At 43.3% G+C, this 24,797-nt stretch overlaps 1 protein-coding gene across 2 annotated transcripts in view; it reads right to left on the bottom strand.

Moving 5' to 3' along the window:
* Positions 1–5,987: 5,987 nt before the first annotated feature.
* Positions 5,988–24,797, bottom strand: part of OLFM2 (olfactomedin 2) — a 273,626-nt gene continuing 254,816 nt past the window's right edge. For both annotated transcript variants that reach the window (XM_075272628.1, XM_075272629.1), the window contains exon 6: positions 5,988–6,861. In XM_075272628.1, coding sequence (XP_075128729.1) covers positions 6,187–6,861 — 675 coding nt within the window. In that variant the 3' untranslated portion in view covers positions 5,988–6,186. The remainder of the gene's footprint in view (positions 6,862–24,797) is intronic.

Raw genomic sequence — 24,797 nt, 5'->3', positions numbered from 1 at the left:
ATAACCCTACAGTGTCGATCCAGAGGAAGGCAAAAACCTCAGGCTGAGGCTGATGCCAATTGCCCCATGTCAGGGGGGGGGGGGATTCCTTCCCTATTCTAAATCTGGCCATTAGTATAATCATTGCTAAAGATTCTCCACAGTGGTTACTTGTTCAGGGCAACACGCTCTGATTCTCCATCATCATCACACTTAAAGAGGACCTTTCACCATTTTGCCCACAGGCAGTTCTATATACTGCCAGAAAGCTGACAGTGCGCTGAGTTCAGCGCACTGTCGGCTTTCCCGATCTGGGCCCGGTGTGAAGAGCTTACAGTCCGGTACCGTATCTCTTCTATGGTCAGAAGGGCGTTTCTGACACTCAGTCAGAGACGTCCTTCTTCACAGCACAGCCAATCGCGCTGTGCTGTGAGAGCCGGGAGGAACGCCCCTCTCTCCCTCTCCCTCCCTGCCTCCCTCCCTCTCCCGCTCCCTCCCTGCCTCTCCCTCCCTGATAATGCTCGTCTATGGATGAGTACTGCGAGCAGAGGGAGGGGGCTTCTTACTGTGCCACACATGTGGCGGCAGGCATTTTAGTTCACCGGAGACTAATCATTTATTAGATTCTGTTAAAAACCAAACAATTTGGAATATTTGGGCCAAACCTGGTTCACCCATCTCTACTTCCAAGTTTTGCCCCCTAAGACGTAGATTTCATACCCTTTCCTTCTTGACACTTGACCCAGTTTTCCACCTCCTAGCTTAGTACCAATGCAATGCCCCTGTACAGAGGAGACACAAGATCCCTCTCCAAGACTCCCACAGCACCGCAAAGGACATCTCTATGGTAAATATATCCTGTATATAGGAAAATAGCTGCCATACCGCAATTTACTATTCCCATTTACGTTGTTAAAAAAACAGCCTTGTAGATTTATAGAACCCAGAAGAAAATGTGTCTAGAAATCCAAATGCAGGATATAGAATATACGTTCCTGCCGGTAAATTATAGGAGAAGTTTATTTTGAGTCCACAATTACGGTATTTTTTATGTGCAGTGAAGGACACCACCAATCTTTCTGCTTCTGTGAACTTCAGGCAAAATCATTTAGTGCAGAACAGGCGGAAACCATCATTTCTATCGAATTCATTTCACGAGAGAAGATGGCTGCCCCAGTGCTGAAGCTGTATTTTAGCTTATTTTCATTCATTCAGTGGTTTTGTAGACTTAGGCAAGGGATCAGATGGAAAGACATGTTTTCTCTGGCAACATGTGTCATGGTGACACTAAGATGTTCTGTGCTCTTCCCTTTATGTAAGCCCCCACGTACACAACATGCATGCACCTAGACCTTACCCTCTATAAAATATAGCATAAGATAAACCACAATGTATAAAATAAACAGTATATATGCTATATTGCATACACATTGTATATAGAAACACTCAGTGGCGTATCTAGGAATGGCGGGGCCCCGTGGGGAACTTTTGACATGGGCCCCCCGCCCCCCCGACCGACACCAATGCCGAAGACCTCGACCGATCCCCTCCTATGCATTCCTGCGCACTCTATTATCCCCCCATAGTGGTCCCTGCACACAGTATTATTCCCCATTGTGGCCCCTGCACACAGTATTATCGCTCATAGTGGCCCCTGCACACAGTATTATGTCCCATAGTGGCCCCTGCACACAGTATTATGTCCATTAGTGTCCCCTGCACACAGTATTATGTCCCATAGTGGCCCCTGCACACACTATTATGCACCATAGTGGTCCCTCCACACAGTATTATTCCCCATTGTGGCCCCTGCACACAGTATTATCGCTCATAGTGGCCCCTGCACACAGTCTTGTACCCCATAGTGGCCCCTGCACACAGTATTATATCCCACTGTGGACACCCATAAACAATTATTATACTCTGGGGTCTTTTCAGACCCCAAAGTATAATAATCGGAGATCCAAGGGGAGAAAAACATAAAAAAAACTCTGATACTCACCTATGTCCCGGCTCCTACAATGTCAGCCTCCAAAGTAGTCCATCTTCAATTACGTCAGACGTCACATGACCCGAGACGTAGGCCAGGGTCATGAGATGCCAGAGAACTAGGTCGAAGCCTGCCCGGATCGTGGAGAGGTAAGTAACAGTGTTATTTATGTTTCTTACCTCTCCCGGGCCTCCGATCATTATACTCAGGGGTCCGAAAAAGACTCCCGAGTATAATGATAGCAGCGGTAGCGGTTGTCACTGGGCCCCTAATGTCCCGGGCCCTGTGGCAGCTGCCTCTGCTGCTACGGCAGTAGTTACGCCACTGGAAACACTATATCTGACACACGCACACTCTTATTTAGACCAGGTTTCGTAACAGATTTTCTGCTCTATAAAGACCAAAAGAGATGGGCGAATCAGTTCGTAATGAATCGGATTCTACCTGAACATACCAAATTGATTGATTTTTAATTAAACCAAACAATTTGGGATTCATCCCGGCGTGCCCATGTTACCACTGAGGCCCTATCACAGACCTTATCGGGGATTCTAAGTACTTGACGTCACTGTGACTATCAAGCAGAGCAGAGTGTTCTCACTCCCTTCCCTTCCTTCTTATGTCTATGTAGAAAAAGCTGCTTAGATCAAGTTACAAGAGCCTGTAAGAAACATTGGCTGTTGTAACTTAAAATAACACAGGAAGTGGAGGTAATAGAAAGGCAGGACCTAAAGATGCCTTCATTCTACGCCGCCTTCTACATCCCTACCTAACATGGCCTGGTACAAGTGCCCAGCCTACTACAACTTTTCCTTTTTTTGCCAGCTTACACCTATAAATAGAAGTAAATGGTAGATGTTCAGTTGCAGTTTGGACTGTTGGCATTCTTGTAGTCTTGATGAAGTAACTAGAATAGGATATTGAAATGTGGAGGAAACTGTACAAAGTTTTGTTGACCCCCCCAAAAAAAAACAAAGTCTGTAACAGGGTCCACAAGTTACAATTTGGTCACCTTTGGGACTCTTTTTATGTTTTTTTATTGCATCTCTTTCACTAGAATGTCATTTGGAGGAGAGTTCTATAGTCCTTTAGGTGTGGTATAGTCCAGACCCTCTATCAAGTTGTGTTATTATTGGGATGAGATTGAATGTTTTAGTAATCTAGCTAGTAGTCAATATGGGGTTAACTAGTCGATATAGGCCAAACTCCTCAGATTAATGAGAATCTAATTTGAGAATTGGAAAACAGTGGTAAAAAATGCAGAGCGCTAGTTAATTCTGGCCTAGACCAAGATGCGATAAACCAAAGTAGGAAGTGGTAGGTGTCACACATCTCACTCTTATGAGTCTGTCTATATTGGATTGAAGATTTAACCCCATAGGATCATTTTGTCTACCTCTGTCCTAGTGCTAAATACCCACGTTCTTTATGTATACAAATGTTACAGGGGCATGACTAAAAGTTCATGGGCCCTGGACCAAATGTTCCATTGGGAAACCCTTTCAGACGCATCACTGGTAAGAGACAATCTACATAATCTAAATGTATTACGGTTTATGTGAGAGGTATTTCCTTGTTGTTAGGTTTCCATAACCTTAGATGTCTCCCAAAATGTTAGGAGAAAAAAATTGAGAAGATGGGGGTCCCCCATTCCATTCCATGATGACAATGGCTGGGCTGGAATTAAAGAGGCTCAGGTCACTACTTTGACCAATACCTGGCCTCAATAGTCGCATGTTGGATACTGGTGATATATTAGAAATAACACCACCATTACCCAAGTCACTTCACTTCTGGTCCACCCAATTGTGGTGCAGAGTGAAATAGGGATACTGTAGATGAGTATCACTTTTTTTCATTTCATCTTCCCCTTGACCCACCTTGGATTTTCTAGTTTGCCTTAGAAACCCCTTTTTATCTTTCCATCCTTCTTTAGGATGATAATCCAGTCTTTATTGGGTCTTTCCTCACAATTTATGATTCTTGGTTCCTATGTACTGTGCACTTGAGTGCTGGGTAATGGTTCCCCTATTGTATGGATAGTATATCTTGTAGAACTACTAAGTTAGTTAGTCGATACTGTAGTTGAAATAGATGTGTCTTGGTCATCTGTTTGACACTAACTCGTAATACTGCATATCATGGACCATAAGTAGTAGTTTATCCAACCAACAATGTAAATGGTGACCAGGTCATTTAGTGCCTTCCTGAATCAGGACTCTTGGCCATTGTTATTCCTTGCAACAATGTTACGCTGCCTTTAATACTGTGCACTGCTGAAAGAGCTGGGGAAAACTCTGATGAACAGGAGTTTGGTCGATATAAGTAGATAATGATTATAGCCACCAGAGCCCTCAGATAGTGTAGTGTGTTCCTTCACACCAGAGCCTATGGTGTATATTAAGTATCAGTGTATATATTTGTAGTGAGTTGGGCCAATGGACCCACCTGGCTTAGTGGCCCAGTCACAATTGACTATATCACTCTATTAGTACAACACTGAAATAATGGTAGTGTATACTGGTGGGTTTGGGCTATAACACAGTAATGGAACCCAAGGGTGCCCAGAAGACGATGCCATTGGAGCAGTATGCGAAGCCAATTACTTGTCACTAGGGACAGTATCTTATCAGTTGATTCACAAATAACGTATTAGGTCTGATCGATATGTCCACATATATATGGAAAATGGGCGCTCAGAATCCTTTTCCTTGGTAAACCTAAAAAGTTGAGATGGACACGTAATGGGGGTTGTTCTAAAAACGTCATAGTTTAAGTTAGTACAAAAAGTCATTCCACTTGGTAATACACTGGATCTTCTACTCTGGTGATCGACCTTTAGTGGCTGGTATCGCTGGAAAAGCTGGAAAGTGAATATTTCTTGCCCAGCAAGTAACTAAAGCACTAACCAGAGGGTTAGTCTGACATCCAGTGGGCTTTACCCAACTCTACGGCTAGGGCTACTTGATGATTTTTGGCCAAGTGACATTACGATGGCAAATTTTCCTCTGCTAGTTGCGACTAACAATAGTGAACGCAGTCATGTAGAAATGTACTAGGGATTTCTGTTGTCAGCTTGCGACACCTTGTGGGTCACTTCCAAAACCCTTTCACTGTCATTAGGTTATATCTAATGGTGTGGCATTGTTATGTTATGTTGCATGACTTCACGCCACCTTATAGCCTTAGCTTGACGGTTGTCCATATATTGTTTATATTGATGGCCTATCCACAGGATAAGTCAACACCATTCGATTGTATGGTTGAACACTTGGACCCCCCACCCATCAGCCTCAGGAACAGAAGTGGCAACATAGGAATACTAAAGCTCGTCTCCTATTCAAGTGAGTGGGAGTTGAGTTGCAGTACTCTGGTATCACCAGATCAACCGATTTAGCTTCATGTAGTCAGGGGTGAACCTACCTTTTTTGCCGCCCGAGGCGGACGACAGAAAGCAGGCAGAGAGCAGGCAGGGAGACTACCTGCTCTCTGCCTGAGCGTGAGGGGAGGCCGCTGGAGCAGCGCTGCATCCACAGGGCCTCCCCAATCCACCACTCGCTTCCCATGCCGGACTGCCGAGACGGTGACGCTAAGCCAGTCCAGGACAGCTTGTCCTGGACTGGCTTAGGTAAGTAAAAATTCCGCCCCCCCCGGGGCCCCGGCATAGCGCCGCCTCAAGCGGTCGCTTCAGGTCGCCTCATGGGAGGTGTGGCGCTGCATGTAGTGCATGTATATCAGTTAGGCCGTATTCACATGACAGCTGTTTTTTGAACTGTCACAAGGTGACATTAAAAATAATGAGAGTAAATCGGTCTATTCACATGTATTTATCAGTAGTGGGAGGTTTGTTCCAATAAAGATCGTAACATGATGTTTTTCACTGTAACGTGAGTGAGGCCAAAAACATTAGGGCCGTGAAAAACGGAACAGTCATGTGAACAAGGCCTTAATGTTATTGTGTCTACCGTATTTGTGTTAAATGCTTGCATGCAAAATAAATACCACTTATCAGACGGTATCAATGTCAAATACTGTCTTTATTTGCCACCGGAGAGAAAAAAAAAAAAAGTTTACTTGATACCATGCTCACTCAACCACGTGAAAGTCTTTTTGTGTTCTGTGCGTTTCATAGAAATAACTGGAATTATCAGACTGTAAAAAGAATTGAACCAAGAAAGAACAAAAATCGGTGAGATGAATGTCTGATACAGTCTACATCACTCTCCAGAAGTCTTTATAACATGGAACAGAGTGACATTGTAGAGAACTTGATGACCATTATTCCAGGTGTACAGGACTCGTTCTCGTGGGTTGTAGTCCAGCATAGAGATATGTGAATACTGGTTATGGAATGGAATATCTGTGTACTCATAAGTAGACGAATTTGTATAATACGCAAAGTAGATCTTGGCTCCAGCTAGATGAGAATTGGTGACGTAGAGGGTACCACATATCATGAAGGATTCTCCAGCACTTCGCTTTGGGTAGCCGGTGTCCCAGGTCTGGAGGATCTCCAATGTCTGGGGATCCAACTTGCTGACAACAATATTTCCTGCATTCTGGTTGGTCGTGTAAACAGCCCAAAGCCCGTTTTCATCCACCATGAAATCTATGTCCGAGAAGCCTCCCCATGAGTAGGGAAAGGTGTTGTTGTAACCAGCATTGTTGAGGTTCCTCTGGACAGAGACGCTACGGGATCGGAAGTGATATTTGACCACTATGTTGCTCTGATACTTGTTGTAATAGAGGGAGCCATTGTAAACCACATGTCCAGTGCCAGCCCAAGGATGAGGAAGGAGGTGCTGGACAAAGTTCTGACCCTTGATAAAGTCGTTGAGGCTGCGATATTCTAAGACTCTTCGACCTTTTAGGTAACCATCCATGTACCAGACCTAAGAGAGAAAGAAATAATCATCAATAAGGGACTCTGGGAACTTTGTGTTTCCATAAAGCACTCACGACATCACTTCCATTAAGAGTACTTAAAGAATAATATCAAAGGTAACAGTATCAAAGCACTAACGTAATGGACAAAAGTCATCCGTGTGCAAAACGTCCAAAATGGTTGAAGGTTTCTAAAAACATAAATACACGGTGTCAATGTATCGAAACAGACATGATATGCAAATGGTGTTACACTATTAATGGAGTCGAGGTAAGGTTGTATGACTGGGTAGACCGAGACTTCTCAGACACAGAAAATAATAACACACATCGATAACTTTTATTAAATCCATATCAGGGTTACATGGATGTCTTTCTAGTAGGAAGTTACTATCTTGACGCCCAAAAATTGGGACCTACAAATTTTCATCGTTCTTCATTGGTTCTACACTATCTTCTATCTGAGTTAAGAACTTGACAAACAGCAAAATAAAATTTTATATCTAGGAATTGGCAAAATTGGCAGTGACCTACAGTGTACTGGATGGAATTTCTACCATTTATTGCTGCATGTTCAGCCATGGTTTTCAACCTTTGCAACGCAAAGGGAATCGAGGTAATGCAAATTGGAATAATCAACAGTTGGTCAACTATGGAAATCCCATAGCTGACCGATCCTTGTGGCCTTAACTTATAAAAAGGCCCTCTTTTGTATTAGTTTGTCACAGTCCTGGTGGTTTGGTTAAACCTTTGACCCTCTTTTAGAAGACCCTGAGCTATAATGTTCATTCATCGCAACTATTGTTATAATTGACTTCATGTTTGGTCTTTAGTACCTTATATAAAGCTTGCCATAGGTTTTTGATCGAACAAACCCTTGCTCAACCCCCAACCTATCCCATGAACATCTAGCTGTCCTCATTGGGGAGAATAGAGTAAGCCATTGCCTGACACCTCTGGTCATAGCTTATCTTCACCAAGAACAAGGATCAAGGGAAAGTCTAGACAACCCCTATACATAGTAGAGAATTGGCCAAGTTTCAGAGTAATTGAATAGTTTAGAAGAGATGATGAAGAAGAGTGGAGGAAGAAGTATTTTGGAAAAATGTGACCGACAATTTAAGGTTTTTAGTTTTAAGGATCCAAACATTTCCCAAAGGAAAGTATAACTATTATAGCACTGTAGACACAGAGGAGAATTGCAATGGTTAATAAAATTTGCTGGGACCCACTGTAGCTGTAATGCTGGCAACTTTAGTGGTTATTCCCATGACTAAGTAGACTGCAATAGGCAATGTCTGTGGACCACTGTGTTACCAAACTGGTTGACTTTGGTCCACTCTTATGTGTGATGTCTAAGTAGCCTTATGGAGATTTAGACTTGTTACCAGAAGACTGCCATGTTGCTACCTCTTAGAGTGGTCCTAGGGTTGGTAGCCACTGACCAAGAAGACCAAGATATATCACTTTATGGCACCAGTGGTCAGCCAAGAGAGTAGTACTGAAGTAGGCAGTCGGAGAACACATACTGTCAGGTACAGGCATCAGGGCAAGCAGCACAGGTGTAATGGTCAGGGATAAGCCAATGACAGAGACTGGTATCAGGCAAAGCAGAGATAAAGAGACAGGGGCAGAGGGATTAAACCAAGGGTCAATACACAACTACACAGGAATCCCAACAACACAGTAAATCATCTGTTCAGGAATGACCAATATAAAAACCTTTTTTGATCATTCGTGTCCACTAAAGCTGTCTTAAAGAGGACCTTTCATGTCCTCGGGCACATGTGGCTTTATACACCACTAGAAAGCTGACAGTGCACTGATTTCAGTGCAGTGTCGGATTTCTCGTTATGTGCCCCGGACCAGAGATATTGGTGCCGTTACCAATATCTCTTCACTGTCAGAAGGGCCTTCCTGACAGTCTACCTGGGAATGCCCCTCCTAACAGTACTCTCTGTAGCCCTGTACTGCCAGAAGGGGCGCTCTTTACCACCCAGCCATGACGCTGAGCTGTAAAGAACGCCCTCCAGTACTAGGCTATGAATGAGTACTGTTGGGTAGGGGGCGTTCCTCAAGGCTTAGTGTCATGGCTGGGTGGTAAAGAGCGCCACCTCTGGCAGTACAGAGCAAAAGACAGTACTGTCAGGAGGGGTGTTCCTCTTCTCCGAGCTAGACTGTCAGGAACGCTCTTCTGACAGTGAAGAGATATCGGTAACAGCACTGACATCTCTTGCCCTGGGGCACATAACGTGAAAGCCGACTTTCTAGCGGGATATAAAACCGCATGTGCCCAAGGATATGAAAGGGAATAGATTACAAGGTTTACAATGTGTTAAAGAAACAGCAAACCCAATTGGTAGGAACCGAAGTTCAGCACCCATGGCCTTGACAAGCAATGTTCTAGGCAGAGATATCACACCAATGTCTGTGGCCAGATGGTATTACAAGGAATTGTTAGGAATTTCCCTCCGCCTTTAGATTGGCTACCATCTTGCCATGTAAATCCATACACAATCCTGAAATATTTTAGTAGATGGCTTAGAAATCCCCTTAGGACACCATCCATAATCCACCTTTCTACTTTTGCACTCCGTAAATGATCTTCTTTAGTGATTTGTTTTTGCGGACTAGACCCCGGATTGGGCAGTAACAATTTTTAATTTCATTGTGCAGCCGACAAGAGCAATTTCTTGCCTTCAGTAAAGGCAGCTAATATATGAGCTCATAGCATGGAGAGAGGTACAGAAATAGCTTTTGGCATTAAACAACACGGGCTGTTGACAACTGATACAAATGAGTTATTTGGAACAATAGTAGGAAAGATGTTGAATCATCCTGGAAGGCTTTCTGCTTTAATATCAATTTCAAGTCACACGTTGCCAAATCCTAGAGAATGCCATGGATCAATAAGGATGAGTATCATTTCATAAGTACCCAGGTTAGTATCAGTATTAATACCACTTAAGAACTATTGCTTTGTCAGGACGAATGAGCCATACCACAGATTATATTGCACGGGCGCTTTGCCGTAATGGAATTTCCCACCAATATTCAATACGACTATCACTTAGAATGCAGGGCAGTGCTGCCGGGATCAATGGTGTTTCACTTCCACTCAGGACTGATGACATTACGGCTCAGAATGAATTGTATTACAAGGTGCAATCGATAGTGTTACTGAGTACAATTGATGGTGCCATCACATAGAATGGATTGGGTTACTGCTGCCGATCGATAGTGTTACACCGGTACTTAGCAATAAGAGTATTAGCACTTAGAAGAGATTAAAAAGATGGTAGTTATATATGACCGGGGTGGTCTAAATACAAGAATGAAGGTCAACGGAGTCATCCGAACTAAGGTCAAGCAAAGGCAATGGGAGATGGAGAGGGTTAAACTCAAAAAGAATTTGGCGCCATTTTTTTAATTTATAAGTTAAGACCAGATAGTGAAATATACACTGTTTTTTAATCTGTTTTTATTTTCTGATTGTAGAATATTTTACTCTATTTTCTGCACATGACTACGGGGATGGCCATGCTCTGTTAACAGCATACAGTGATATGCTCATGGCCAAATTAAAAATAAATCTTCCAAAATTCTTAGAAAATGTAAAATTTGGTTGTAATATAAGCTATTTTTAGTGACGCGTTCCCTTGAAGCTCAGGTTTGGGGGCACCTTTGCCCAAATTGTGTATTACAGAAGTATACAGCTCCTTATGTCCCCGTGTTGCCGAACTTGCTAATGGGATTCCACTTCAGTGGGACGTAACGGAGGATGAAGAAGGACAATCGTTGCCTCATGGCCCTGGAAAGAGTTGCTTTGTGTGCTAAAAGGGCCACTGCTAAAGACCAACCTGTTATAGTATATCTATACCTAATGGGAGATATTTTGAATATCCCATTCTTCATATCCTCAGTGCCCAGTGCCCCAGTGTGTCCAAGGTATGCAAAATTTAGGAAAAAGCACTAATAGATTATAATTAGAGATGAGCGAACAGTAAAATGTCCGAGGTTCGATATTCGTTTCGAGTAGTCCCTCAATATTCGACTACTCGAATCGAATATCGAACCCTATTATAGTCTATGGGGGGAAAATGCTCATTTCAGGGGTAGGCAACATTTGATAAAATTATACTTACCAAGACCACGAGTGAGGGTCGGGCTGGATTCTCCGAGAAGTATTTTTCCGTGCAGCGTCCCCGCGGTGTCTTCCGACTCTGAATTCACTCTGCCAGGCATCGGGCCTGGGCAGAGCCAACTGCGCATGCCTGCACTACAAGAAAATGGCCGCTTACAGTCAAAGCGGCCATTTTCTTGTAGTGTGGGCATGCGCAGTCGGCTCTGCCCAGGCCCGATGCCTGGCAGAGTGAATTCAGAGCCGGAAGACGCTGCGGGGGCACTGCGGAGAGGGAACTGGGGCAATAATATATAATATATAAGTTTTTAGCCCGAGAATAATAATGATGTAAGGCCGCTATGCTACTAGCATAGCAGCCTGTTTGGGGGTGGGACTTTCACTTTGAAGGAGTATTCACGTTGCGTTTTTGGCCTCCCTTGCCGGGATCCGTTGGTAACCAGTCACAATCAGCTCCCCAGGGATAAGTTGACCTCTGATTCTGACTGGTTACCAACGTATCCCGGCAAGGGAGGCCAAAAACGCAATGTGAATAAGCCCTGAGGATTTATTAGGAGGGCTCTTATAGATGGTGTTGGCTCTCTATAGGCGCTGTCACACGTAGCAGATTATACCTGCAAATAGAATCTGATTAAGCCTTGTAATGCTGCTAAATAAAGGGAAATGTAATACAGAATTGGTATGACGCAAAATAAGGTAGTTTTAAAATGGCGGGGGGGGCAGACACTTAGGCTGTATGGGGCCCCAAAATTCCTGATGGCGGCCCTGATCATAAAGTGAACACAGCATAACATAAAACGCAATGTAAAAAGCTAATAAAAAAGTGAATTGTATAATAAAATATAAGGTCATAAGGAGCACAAACCCCAGCGCCAGATATAAGAGATAAATAACAATCCAGAATGATATAGTGGCCCCAAAGGGAAATATCCTGAGTATGACCCACGTGCACTGCCACGGACATGAAAAATTACGCACTACTCTAAATATACCCCTGGGTACTTGTAATTGGTTGTGTGTCAATAGTGCTCATAAAGTATATTCTTTGTAGTTTTTAGCACTTTTTGCCTTTTTTTTAAAGCTTTATTTTTATGATTTTTTTTTTTTGGTTTGGGGTTAAATCAGCCATTCAGTATTTGCAGATGGTGCTAGCATAGGTTGGTTGTATATTCTAGGATATGTACTACACTTGCAACTCGGATATGTAGGTCAAAATCATCTTCTACTTGGGCACTTATAATTATTTTATATAGATGGAGAAGAAAGTCAAAAATAGATTTTCTTAGAATTAAAAACATATGGGTCTTCTTTAAATGGCTACTATCTTTTTGGACATTTTAGTCCCATTTAATGAAGCATGAGATTCTGAACAAAAATGTAATTCACTTTAATAAAAAATGTTGTCATGTTCTGCCCAAAAAAAGCTCTGAAGTTGTTGTCACTAGGTTCCTCCCCTCTAGCTAATTTGCTGTTCACTCCCTGTTACTAAGAAAGATATATCCATAGATATCATCAAAAGAAAGAGGGGTTGAATGCAGGAGGGAGGGGCTGGGCTATAGTCACTGGGGTTGAGCTGATCTTGACTTTTCAAGATCGATTTTAAAATCCGATTTCCGATCATTTTTCATTTGAACCCGATCTTGATACCAATTCCGATCCCAATGCAAGTCAATGGGATTTTTTTTTATTAATCGGAGATCGGATTTTAAAAGCAATCCTATTCACTATACAGCATGGAACCTAAGAATTGTTAGAATCCACGCTGTGTAGTGAATCACTAAGTAGCCAGAGGATTTTTTTTTTAATCCTCTGGCTACTTAGTCCCCCCTGGTGTCCACTTACCTGCAGAGTCGGCTGGTCCAGTGCCCAGTGTTCTTCTTCACCTCGCTGCCGCTCCACACTGCTCTTCTCGCCTCGCTGCCCCCTGCCTCCCAGGTTAGGAGAGTGTGGGCGGGTTAGGAGAGTGTGGGCGGGTACTGGGTGGGGAGATGTCACGTCTCCCCGCCCTGTACCCGCCCACACTCTCCTAAGCCACAAGCCCCACCTTCCTAGCTCTTTAAACACTAACCTGGGAGGCGGCAGCAGCGAGGCGAGAAGAGCAGCGTGGAGCGGCAGCGAGGCGAAGAAGAACACTGGGCACTGGAGCAGCCATCTCTGCAGGTAAGTAGCTACTACAGATGTTAGTTTAGTCTCCCATTAGAATGAATGGAGGCAGCTGGAGCGCAGGGGGTTAAGGCTGTGTGCCGGCTGCTTCCATTCATTCCTATGGAACCGCAGCGGAGCCTTCACACTGAGTATACACTCTGCTCAGAATGCTCAGAAAAGCATTATGGGAAATATTACCGATCTCGATCCCACCTAAAAAGATTGTGTTCGGAATTCCGATCGCGATCGTGAAATTTTCTCTATCACCGATCGGAATCTGATCTTTTCCGAACACGATCGGTCAACCCTAATAGTCACATAATGAATGGAGAGGGAAGGATTCCACATGCCTTCCCCACATGCCTTTTCTTTTTCTGTGTCTGGCATTTTTTTTTATCTGCCCCATAACCTGAATTTGCAACTCAGTGTCCCTGGATCTCCTATATACGTTCTCTTGGGCTTTTCTCAGCTAATAGTTTGCATCATGTATCCACACAATGCTGCCACCATTCGGCACTTTACAGTAAGACGAGAGAACAGTTGTAGCCACGCACAAATAGCACACAAAAGGGGTAACACGGCTGGGAGATATTCACTCTCTTTGGAACTGGGGAATGTTAGAGCCAAAGGACAATCTTATTAAAGTTTAGATTATATATATATATATATATATATATATATATATATATATATATATATATATATATAAAGGCTCAGCGCATCGACAACAAAATGGTGGAATAGAAAAGACAAACACAAACAATGTGAGATAAAAGGAAATAAAAGTACAGACCTTGGTTTAAGTTTATGCTAAGTTCCAAAAAATCTAGCAGTGAGGCTTTGTGTCTCGTGGCTTTTTATGGGCCCCTGACCCCCAAGCTACTTCCATAAACCTCAAAATGTGATGTCATACTACGTTTTAATCCATATACCAAGCCCTGGCCATTCATGGAGTTGTGACGTCTGGGGATGGGGCCGGACTGTTCCTTACTGTACATGCCTCCTGCTTGTGCAGTCCTAATGGGACTATTAGCAGCAGAAGACCTGATATGACGCTATGTATGAAAATGTATGCAGCCATAGAATAGACTGTCCAACAAGACCTTGCAGATATTTCAATTTCTGCTAAAAACTCAGGTACCCTATAATATGCAGTAGAAGTTTTGTTGGGAGAGAAGTTCCTTAAAATGTCAGTCTTGGGCAACAACTATAAGCACCATGTAGGGTCCTCAATTCCTGTGTGACTTCATTTCCAGATTATAATACTGGGGGGGGGCACTGGTGAGCATATAATACTGTATGAGGGCCACTATGAAGCATATAATAATGTGTGGGGTCCACCGTGGAACACATAATACTGTTTGGGGGCCACTGTGGAGCAGGTAATACTGTTTGGGGGGCACTGTGCAGCACATAATACTGTTTGGGGGCCAAATTTCAGCAAATAATACTTTTTGGGGCCACTGTGGAACATGTAATACTGTTTGGGGGCCACATTGGAGCACAAAATACAGTTTGGCAGCTACTGTGGAGCACATAATACTGTTTGGCAGCTACTGTGGAGCACATAATACTGTTTGGCAGCTACTGTGGAGCACATAATACTGTTTAGGGGCAACTGTGGAGCACATAACAATGTTTGGGGCCAGTGTGGAGCACATAATACTGTGTGGGGTCTACTGCGGAGCATGTAATATTATCCCAATATTGTTTACATGCTGAGTGCTGAGCTACTCACTCACCATATTCTTGATAACTGTAGTTGTGGGTACAGCTGTATTCCTTTCAAGTACCTGAGATATTGCTTCAGTGCCCGCAACCATCACTATCAAGAATTCTCTCTAGGAAAGAGGTAAGGGGCCCCGGACAAAATTTTGCACCCAGGCCCTCAAGACTTTAGTTATGCCACTGTCAACTGGGTTCAGAGTCTCTTAGATTCCCCCCCCCCCCCCAGTGGAGGGAAGTGACAACCCAAAAGTCATAATGAAAACCATTGCCATGACTGATAGCATTTCACTAGCTGCTATGCCGCTGGCATCACACTATTAAAGAGAATATGTCAGTGCTCTCTATATTTTCCCCTCACACATTTATTTACTGCTCTCCCTTTCATTTCTTTGCAGGTGCCACCATATAATATTCTACTATTCCTGACGGCTAGAGTCCGCTATCACTGAACTGTAACTAGTAATTGGGCAACAGAGAAACACTTCCAGCCAAAAGCAATACTGTATGACAGTGATGCCAATGACCTGGTGCCAGAGATAGCCGAACTTACAGAGACACCTGCAAAGCAGAAATAACAAGAAGCACACTTAGCCACCGCTACCGTAACTTCAAAGTCAATGGACGCTACAGAGAGCTAGTAGACACCATTTGTCTACATGGATGACAGATATTACCAAGAAAGGACATGAAATCCAATATATACCAAGGTACCTGTTCACTCAAGTACTATTCACACTAATAAAGACAAGCCACCAATTGGAATAGATATCAATACAAAATAAAACAGAACTATTAATAAATATACGTTAAAATACCAATGTAAATAAATATAAATACCAGAGATGAGCGAACGGCGTTTCGAGGTGTTTGATTCCAATCGAACACCAAGTGGCAAACTCACTAAAAATTTGATTCCCCTCCCACCTTCCCTGACGCGTTTTTTGCACCAATAACTGCGCAGGTTTGGTGGGACAGGAACTACAACAACGGAGGCATCGAAAAAAAATCGGAAAAATGAATTGGAAACAGATAACCTCCATTTTAGACGAATGGTGGATTTACCATTCGATTAATTTGGGACTGTGAAGTATATGACTGTGAGACATGGATAGATGTACAGGCAGGGTTAGCTAGGGATTACCTTTATTTAGGGGGGAATGTTACTCACCCAGCTCTTTGGGGCTCTATCTTGTCGGGATCCCTGTCAGCTTGCGATATGCGCGAGCTGACTTTTTCCCATAGGAATGCATTGGCCAGCGTTGATTGGCTGAATGCCTGTACACTGGCCAACCAACGCTGGTCAATGCATTCCTATAGCGAGATATAGCAGTGCCCGTGCGGTTAGCCTGGCTACTCCAGACACTGGAGATGAAAGAGCTCTGCACTACACCCAACCATCCCTCCAGCTACTCCTGTACTAACACGACTAGCTCAGCTTGGCTATTCCTTAGTACTACTAACACACTCAGCTCGGCTATTCCTTAGTGTAATAGCCCAGCTGAGCGTGTTAGTAGTACTAAGGAATAGCCAAGCTAAGCGTGTTAGTATATATACTTACGTGTCTTCGCTCCGGAGCTTTGTGTCTGGACACCATCTGCGCATGCGCGGGTTGCTTACCTGTTGCACATGCGCAGTAGTGCTTGATTTCGTGTCGGCATCTATGCGCATGCGCTTCGTTACGATCTGAAGCACGCACTTTTCCGTCTATTTAAACGCGGCAGTTAGTGCGGGGTCGCACTCTATCTGAGGTCTGAGCCTTATTGGTCCCTGTTTGGCACTCCAGGGGACCATTTATCCTACAAACCTTCAGTTAGGATCCACCTTTGTCTCACTCTCTCCAATCCCATGACCTTGTGGGATATCTGGCTGTTCAATGTATGAGTGAGTATGTATGGTGTATGGCTCAGTGTAACCTCTTCATATGTTGCCTTAATAAGGCTGGTATGGTTGAGCACCGTTAACCCCTGATGAGTCAGGGTTGGTCTGTTTAACTCTTACCCTGACGAAACATGCATATGGGGTGGCATGCTCATATTGTTTTATCTCACTATTTCTGAGTGCACTATCAGGTTTTTCCTATAGGGTGGCCATAGTTATAGGGTGAGGTTCCGGTCAGACCAGTAGTCATTAGGGTATTGCTACTGAGTTAGGCATTTAGGGATTTGACAGCAATACCCTCTGTCTAATATCCCCACCTATCATTTTATATACCTCCCTCTACTCTGATTTATACATATGGCCTCTACCTATTTGGTCAAACCTTTCTGAGTGGTCCAGTTCATTACTACAGGCGACCTCCATATCTGTCTCCAACTTCATCAGACTGGTGAGTTGAAACGGTTTAATCTCTTGGAGGCCGCCGTGCCTGTGTAATATATTGTTTATATACTGGTCCACTTGCTTCCTATCCCCGCACTGGATATTGGTTTTTACATTTATTTACATTGGTATTTTAACTTATATTTATTAATAGTTTTGTTTTATATTTTATTGATATCTATTCCAATTGGTGGCTTGCCAAGAAAGGACATAGCAGTGGAAATATGAGGCATTCCAGAACTTGGAAAGACCAAGATAAGGTCCTCAAACGTAATGATAAAGAAGACAAAGAACCGTCACAGGATTGTCCAGGTTACAATATTTTTTTGTAGAACTAGAGATATAAAGACAGAACAATAACGTAGAAAAAAAGGCAAATACGTGTTGACATCTTTGTAGTTGGCAAAGATGTTAGAGAATACTTGGGCTGTCAAAGAAAAGAACAAGTGAAAACCTTGAAGAAATAAATCCTACTCCTTTATCCTTGGCTACCAGTGATCTAAGACGATCGTCCTCCATAATACAAACCTTAGACCTTTCTTGAGTTGTCCCGAAAAGCAGATTAACATCCAGTGCGCAGGGTCTTAAGAGTGTATACCTGACACCTTCTCTAATCTAAATCTTCTCCAGTCACATCCCTCTTCTTCATTGAACACATTAAACCTACTCTTTCATCTTTTTCTACCACTATCACACTTCTGTCTCCATGACTCTCTTGAGCTGCATCTCTGGACTACACTACTCCAAATGGTCAGGTTAATTCCTAATAGTCTCAATTTTAAGTATGCTCAAGCATATGTCAATAGGTAGGCCTAACCCATTCCCTAATCTAACTCTTCCCCATTTTCAACTCCCCTCTACATCGAAATATGTAAGTCCCAAACCACTACTCTAATCTAAGATTAATATACTTCATAATTCAGATTTTACACTTCCGACGCCAACACTTTTCTTGAGCTGCACTAGTTCTCTGGAATGCGCTACCCCAGAAAATGTCACATTCATCAGTCACATGGCCCGTTTACAGAGAAGTCCCATTCCAATGAATGGGGATGAGTTGCAATATCAGGTACAGTCACTATACAATGTAAGGTGTTGTGCTTTATAAGTTATGAAGAGGCCACAGCATTTGTCCAGTGCATTTGATGTGGTTTCTTCGATGTGGTGCAGGTTGTCGGGGTCCCATCAATCTGATATTAATGACTAGGTTTGAGCCGTTCTTGAGATTCCAGGATCGTTTTTAAAATCTGATTTTCGATCATTTTCCAGCCGATCACGATCGTGAAATTTGCTCGATCACCGATCGGGATCCGATCTTTCCCGATTGCTCAACCCTAGTTACTTTATGTTTATGGAGTAGGTTTGAGTCGTTCTTGAGATTTCAGGATCGTTTTTAAAATCTGATTTTCAATCATTTTCCATCCGATCCGAATCGCCAATCGGGATCCGATCTTTCCCGATCGCTCAACCCTATCAATGACATATTTTAATAATAGGTTTTGAACAACCCCTTAACCAAAGTCATCCTCTGCTTCATAACTTATCACTTATATATCCAAATGGTCATTCCAAGCCGACCCGAAGTAACGTAACGGCAGTGTCTAGTAAGTATCTCGTGAGCACATCTGGTGCGGTCACATCCAGCATTATGGCTTGTTATTAGCTCTATTATGAAGACATTTCCAATGAGAGTGGTTTCATGTACTCGGCGATAAAACAGATTACATCACTTGTCGTCTAATGATATCCGAAATAAGACCTTTTATTACATTCCAGTTGATTTTAATGATTTATGTCAGATTATTCAACGTTAAACATTCGGTTATTACAAGGTGAGATGGAAGTGGAGCTATAAAAATATTTGCAATGTGTTTTATCAGTGAATCCACGACAGGATCTTCTTTCCTATAAGTCATCGGTGCGGCTCAGGACAATGCTTAAGCCTCCTGTGTGTGGCTCCATCAAGGAGAAGGGGACTGGCTTAGCCGAACAACAAGCCCCCATTAAAGGGAGTGTGTCACCAGAACCCGGCATATCAACCCAGCCACAGATAGATAGGTTATCAAATCAGGTGACCCTAACCTATCTATGGGGTGAGATGATATGCCTGGTTCAGGTAAAAGACTCCCTTTAAGCATGTAACTATACATGTGACAACACAGAGAGGGTGGGGAGGAGTTGGACCAGCACCGATATTAGGATATTGGGACAGCTCTCATAATATGATTATATTAGTGCATTTCGATAATTTCAATCATATTTTTATCTTTAATGACCATTTTCCAAGAATTTTAATACATTGTTATGCTGAAATCAAGGAGAGCAATTTTCAATGTATCAAACTTTTTAGATGGTATTGCAGTCACATGATCACCAGGTCTATGTTTTTTGTATGATGGATGATGTCTCGAACGGCCATGACATGTTATTTGTCCGTAAATGTACTCCCTCAATGTAGCACCTTGCATAATAGTAGGGTTAGGTGTTAATGAGTAGAGATGAGCGAACAGTAAAATGTTCGAGGTTCGATATTTGTTTCGAGTAGCCCCTCAATATTCGACTACTCGAATCGAATATTGAACCCTATTATAGTCTATGGGGGGAAAATGCTCGTTTCAGGGGTAGGCAACGTTCGATCAAATTATACTTACCAAGTCCACGAGTGAGGGTCGGGCTGGATCCTCTGTGCAGTCTTCTCCTTGCAGCGTCCCCGCAGCATCTTCCGGCTCTGAATTCACTCTGCCAGGCATCGGGCCTGGGCAGAGCCGACTGCGCATGTGCGCTTGTAGTGCGGGCATGCACAGTCGGCTCTGCCCAGGCCCGATGCCTGGCAGAGTGAATGAAGAGCCGGAAGACGCCATGGGTAAGCTGCACGGAGAAGACTTCTAAAGGTAGGAGAAGAACCAGCATTGATTGGCCAACTGTATAGCATTCGGCCAATCAATGCTGGTTCTGCATCGAACTTTTACATTTGAACAGCGAGTGGTACTCAATTGAGTATGAGTATTTCAAATACCGTAGTATTCGATCAAATACCTACTCGATCGAGTACTATTCGCTCATCTCTATTAGTGAGCACATAGCACACTTGTGGTAAGATGTATGAAAGCAGAATCTCAAGACGTGTAGTTTTTGGAAAATTACCAAAACTTGGACCCTTCCCCCAGGGATGTAGCCATAGAGCGTGCAAATATAACCATCACTACTGGGTCCTAGAGTCTAAGGAAGCCCAAAGGACTCTCTAAAACATTGGAGGACACCAGTATTATAGATAGAATATGGTAAGAGGGGCCCCGTTACAGATTTTGCATTGGTGTCGGGAGTTCCAAGTTGCGCCTTCTGATAGAACAAAAGCAAAACAGGTCCCATAATATTAGCTTTATCCATGTTCATACTTGTCCCACCTTTAAAGTGACAGCCCTGGCAATCTTAACATGTCCTCTCCCAAAAATGGTGTTCCCAACTCTAATGGTGTGTTCCAGAGGTGGGTCTCAAATTTCACAATTTTTCCACCAAGAATGTTGGCAACTACAACAATTGAACCATTTTTTCCATAGCCTGGAAAAAACTTTTCCCTATGTAGGAGCTGTAATTCAGATTTTTTTACTCATATAGGGCCAATGATTATGGTAAATTTAATATATGACTTAAATTTGTAGATTATTTTAGAAATAACATGAGAACATTTCCAATTTTGTGGAAATTCCATCATGTGGGTTAAATAATCTCTGGCAAATCCTCAACAGCTGTCAACATCACTAATGTATAAAACCGGCGGTATTACAACATGTATGGGGCCCTATAGAGATCAATGATGTCCCTGTTCTTTATGGTGATACATGACAGCTAACATGCCAGTAGAGAAGTGTCAGCGGAGGAAGACTGTAACATTGTACCGAGCTCAAGAAAGAATTGTAAGGACAGAATAATGAGGAAAATGGAAATATATAGAGACTGTGTGGAGTATTAGGAGGAGATACATGTACACAGGGTGGTTATATGGAGAAATATAGGAAGGTAATATAGGATGGTATACATTGGTATACATAGAGACCTATCCCCAAGCTATACACAGAGGACTGGGAAACACCCCAAAACATTTGAAATGCCATAACATGCACAACCCCAACACTTTTGTGGTCCTGTTCATAGAATTGTCACATTTTTTACAGTAGGCACCGTTCACACATTGAGAATATGTTCTTGTGTGTTCCTGATCAAAACCATCTTATGAGTCCAATTGGTTTGACAAAAAAAAAAAAAAATATGGAATAAAATGTATTACTCATTAAACTGAAACCCCTATCCTAAGAATGACCCCTACCCTGGCATTTAAAAAGACTGATAAATGCAGAAGATGGTGAACCCATGTTGTCTCTGAACTAATTTGACTTAGGACTGTTCCTAAGGGTGTTGCCCATACTATTCAGCCTTTATGATATGGACTTTGCAGGGAAACCACCAGTCATGACCTTAGGACTGGCCTAGATGAGTCAAGAGATGCCAGCATGGAGCACCACATGGAGCAGGCAAAGATATGGTCTGGGGACAGGTCAAGGTCAGGAAGGTGATGCTCAAGGTCTAGGGACAGGTTGAGGTCAGGACAGGTAGTGCTCATGGTCTGGGGACATGTTGAGGTCAGGACAGGCAGTGCACATGGTCTGAGGACAGGTCAAGGTCAGGGCAGGCAGTGCGCATGGTCTAGGGACAGGTTGAGTTCAAGACAGGAAGTGCTCATGGTCTGGGGACAGGTTGAGGTCAGGACAGGCAGTGCACATGGTCTGGGGACAGGATGAGGTCAGGACAGGCAGTGCTCATGGTCTGGGGACATGTTGAGGTCAGGACAGGCAGTGCACATAGTCTGAGGACAGGTCAAGGTCAGGACAGGCAGTGCTCATGGTCTGGGGACATGTTGAGGTCAGGACAGGCAGTGCACATAGTCTGAGGACAGGTCAAGGTCAGGGCAGGCAGTGCTCATGGTCTGGAGACAAGTGGAGGTCAGGACAGACAGTACTCATGGTCTGGGGACAGGTCGATGTCAGGACAGGCAATGCTCATGCATTACAGTAATTCATGCGGTACAGGTTTGGGGACAGGTAAATAGACAGGGAAACAACTTTGTAGGAAGAACACAAGCTTGGACCCAAAATTGCTCAATTTTGTTAGAAGAAGGTGCCTTGTATATAACCTGGGGTATGAGATGACTGGTGAACAATGACCCAGGGAGCACCCATGGCCCTTTAAGAAGTAGATAGGATGTGCATGCATCATGTAAATATAACTAGCATTAGGACCAGGTGGGAAGGGGGCTTACTGAACTGAACAAAGGATCTGGGACAGAACATGCTGGGGAGAATAAGAATCCTGTATCCGTCGGGAGTGGTCACAGACCAATAACATTACAGACTTTTTTTCTCCAAAACAGTGCCACTTTAGTCCTTGGCAGTTCCTGGGATTGAAGCTCAGTCTCATTTCCATGTATTCCAGCCCGTAGACCAAAGATGTTGCTTTTTTAATTAAAAATATATATCTTTGGTTAAAAATACATCTCAGCATTGGATCCTGTAACTTGGCAAACCATGCCTTGAAGTTATCAAATTCAATTAGCACATGCTTCAGCACCTTGTCTGTGAAGGCAGTCATATCTGGTCTGTTACGTCTAATGGAGACAAGCAGAGTATACAGTATATCGCTGTCTTACTGCTTTGCATATGCAGAAAACACAGAAACAGAAGAACAGAAAACAAAATCAGAAATCCAATCTGTTGGAGCCGCAGCCTACGGTATTTTCATATTAGCTAAACAAGACTATTAACTAATGGCACAGACTACGCGGCCCCGGGCTATTCTCCTTTCTGGGCAATTGTGAATATTGCATTAGTTTTCTATTTCATTTTTTGGACAGCATTGCTTTAGCCATAACAGTCTTGTTCATGCTGTGTGATGATGCATCGCTGTGAATTCTCTACTTATATCCCAAAATTATTACCCGAGCTTGCCATACATATACAGATTGTTGGCAATTTCATGAAAGCAATAATTTGTGGATATTGTTTAAAACCCAGAGGTCAGAAATAGTCGATGTATTCAATTATTGTCAGGAAATACAGAGGAGAAGCTTCTGAGTGTCTGAAAACCCGAGCACTTTATCTGGAGGTGATTGATAGCCTAACAAATACAGGAAAGTTGTAAATGCATAATCTATCTCCTACTGTTACATCCTGTATTATACTCCAGAGCTGCACTCACTATTCTGCTGGTGCAGTCACTGTGTACATACATTACATTACTTATCCTGTACTGATCCTGAGTTACATCCTGTATTATACTCCAGAGCTGCGCTCACTATTCTGCTGGTGCAGTCACTGTGTACATACATTACATTACTTATCCTGTACTGATCCTGAGTTACATCCTGTATTATACTCCAGAGCTGCGCTCACTATTCTGCTGGTGCAATCACTGTGTACATACATTACATTACTTATCCTGTACTGATCCTGAGTTACATCCTGTATTATACTCCAGAGCTGCACTCACTGTTGTTTGTACATATGTTATATGACTTATCAGTGGCATAACAAGTGTCTTGAGGGCCAAGGTGCAACCTTTTGTCTGCTCTCTAGGGTTGAGCCGATCTTGAGATTTCAGGATCGATTTTAAAATCCGATTTCCGATCATTTTCCTTCTGAAACCGATCCCAATCCCAATTCCGATCCTAATGCAAGTCAATGGGATTTTTTAATGATCAAAAATCAAATTTTAAAAACGATCCTATTCACTACACAGCATGGAGTCCAAAAATTGGACTCCATGCTGTTTAGTGATTAAAATATTCGCCGACTACTTAGTTACCCTTGCTGTCCGCTTACTTCACAGAACCACTGCCGCTCCTCGGAGCTCCCGAACGTTGTTTTCTATCTTCTCCTCTGTCATTCACACGCCGGCAGAGCGCCGTACTCGCCCCCGCCACCCTAGGCTAGTGTTACTGATGCTGGGAGTAGGAGGGGATTGTTGTGGCTAAGGAGAATGTGGGCGGAAATAGAGTGGGGAGACGTGAGTGCATCACATTCTCCTAAGACACAAATCCCGCCTTCTCTCAGCATCTGTAACACTAGCCTCAGGAGGTGTGGGCATGTACAGAGCTCTGCCGGTGTGTGAATGAGAGAGAAGAGGACCGAGAACAACGGGGAGCGGCAGCGGTTCTGTGCAGGTAAGTTGAGCAATCGGGATCGGAATTCCATTCCCAATCTTGTTTAGGCTGGATCGGAACCCGATCACGATAGTGAAATTTACTCGATCGCCAATTGGGATCCAATCTTTTCTGATCCCGATTGCTCAACCCTACTGCTCTCCCCCCCCCCCCCCCCCAGTGTGCACTTTTTCCCCCATCAAAGGAATCTTCTGAATACACACAGATTCTAGGAGTTCTCTATCACTGTTCGCGGAGTAAGTCGGACCCTCACTGTCTCTTTCTAGGAGTCCTATTAAGATTTGCTTTGTAATTCTACTCCAAACCATATAACCTGTAACATATATACTGTATTACAGAGATTATCTCCAAGGCGGATATCATATCCTGCTCTCAGATAGATCACCTGGCAGGTTCAG

This window comes from Leptodactylus fuscus, chromosome 5 (genome assembly GCF_031893055.1).
Source record: "Leptodactylus fuscus isolate aLepFus1 chromosome 5, aLepFus1.hap2, whole genome shotgun sequence".
NCBI classification, from domain to species: Eukaryota; Metazoa; Chordata; class Amphibia; order Anura; family Leptodactylidae; genus Leptodactylus; species Leptodactylus fuscus.
The sequence above is the reverse complement of the archived record's forward strand: the minus strand, read 5'-3'. Positions and strand labels throughout refer to the sequence as shown.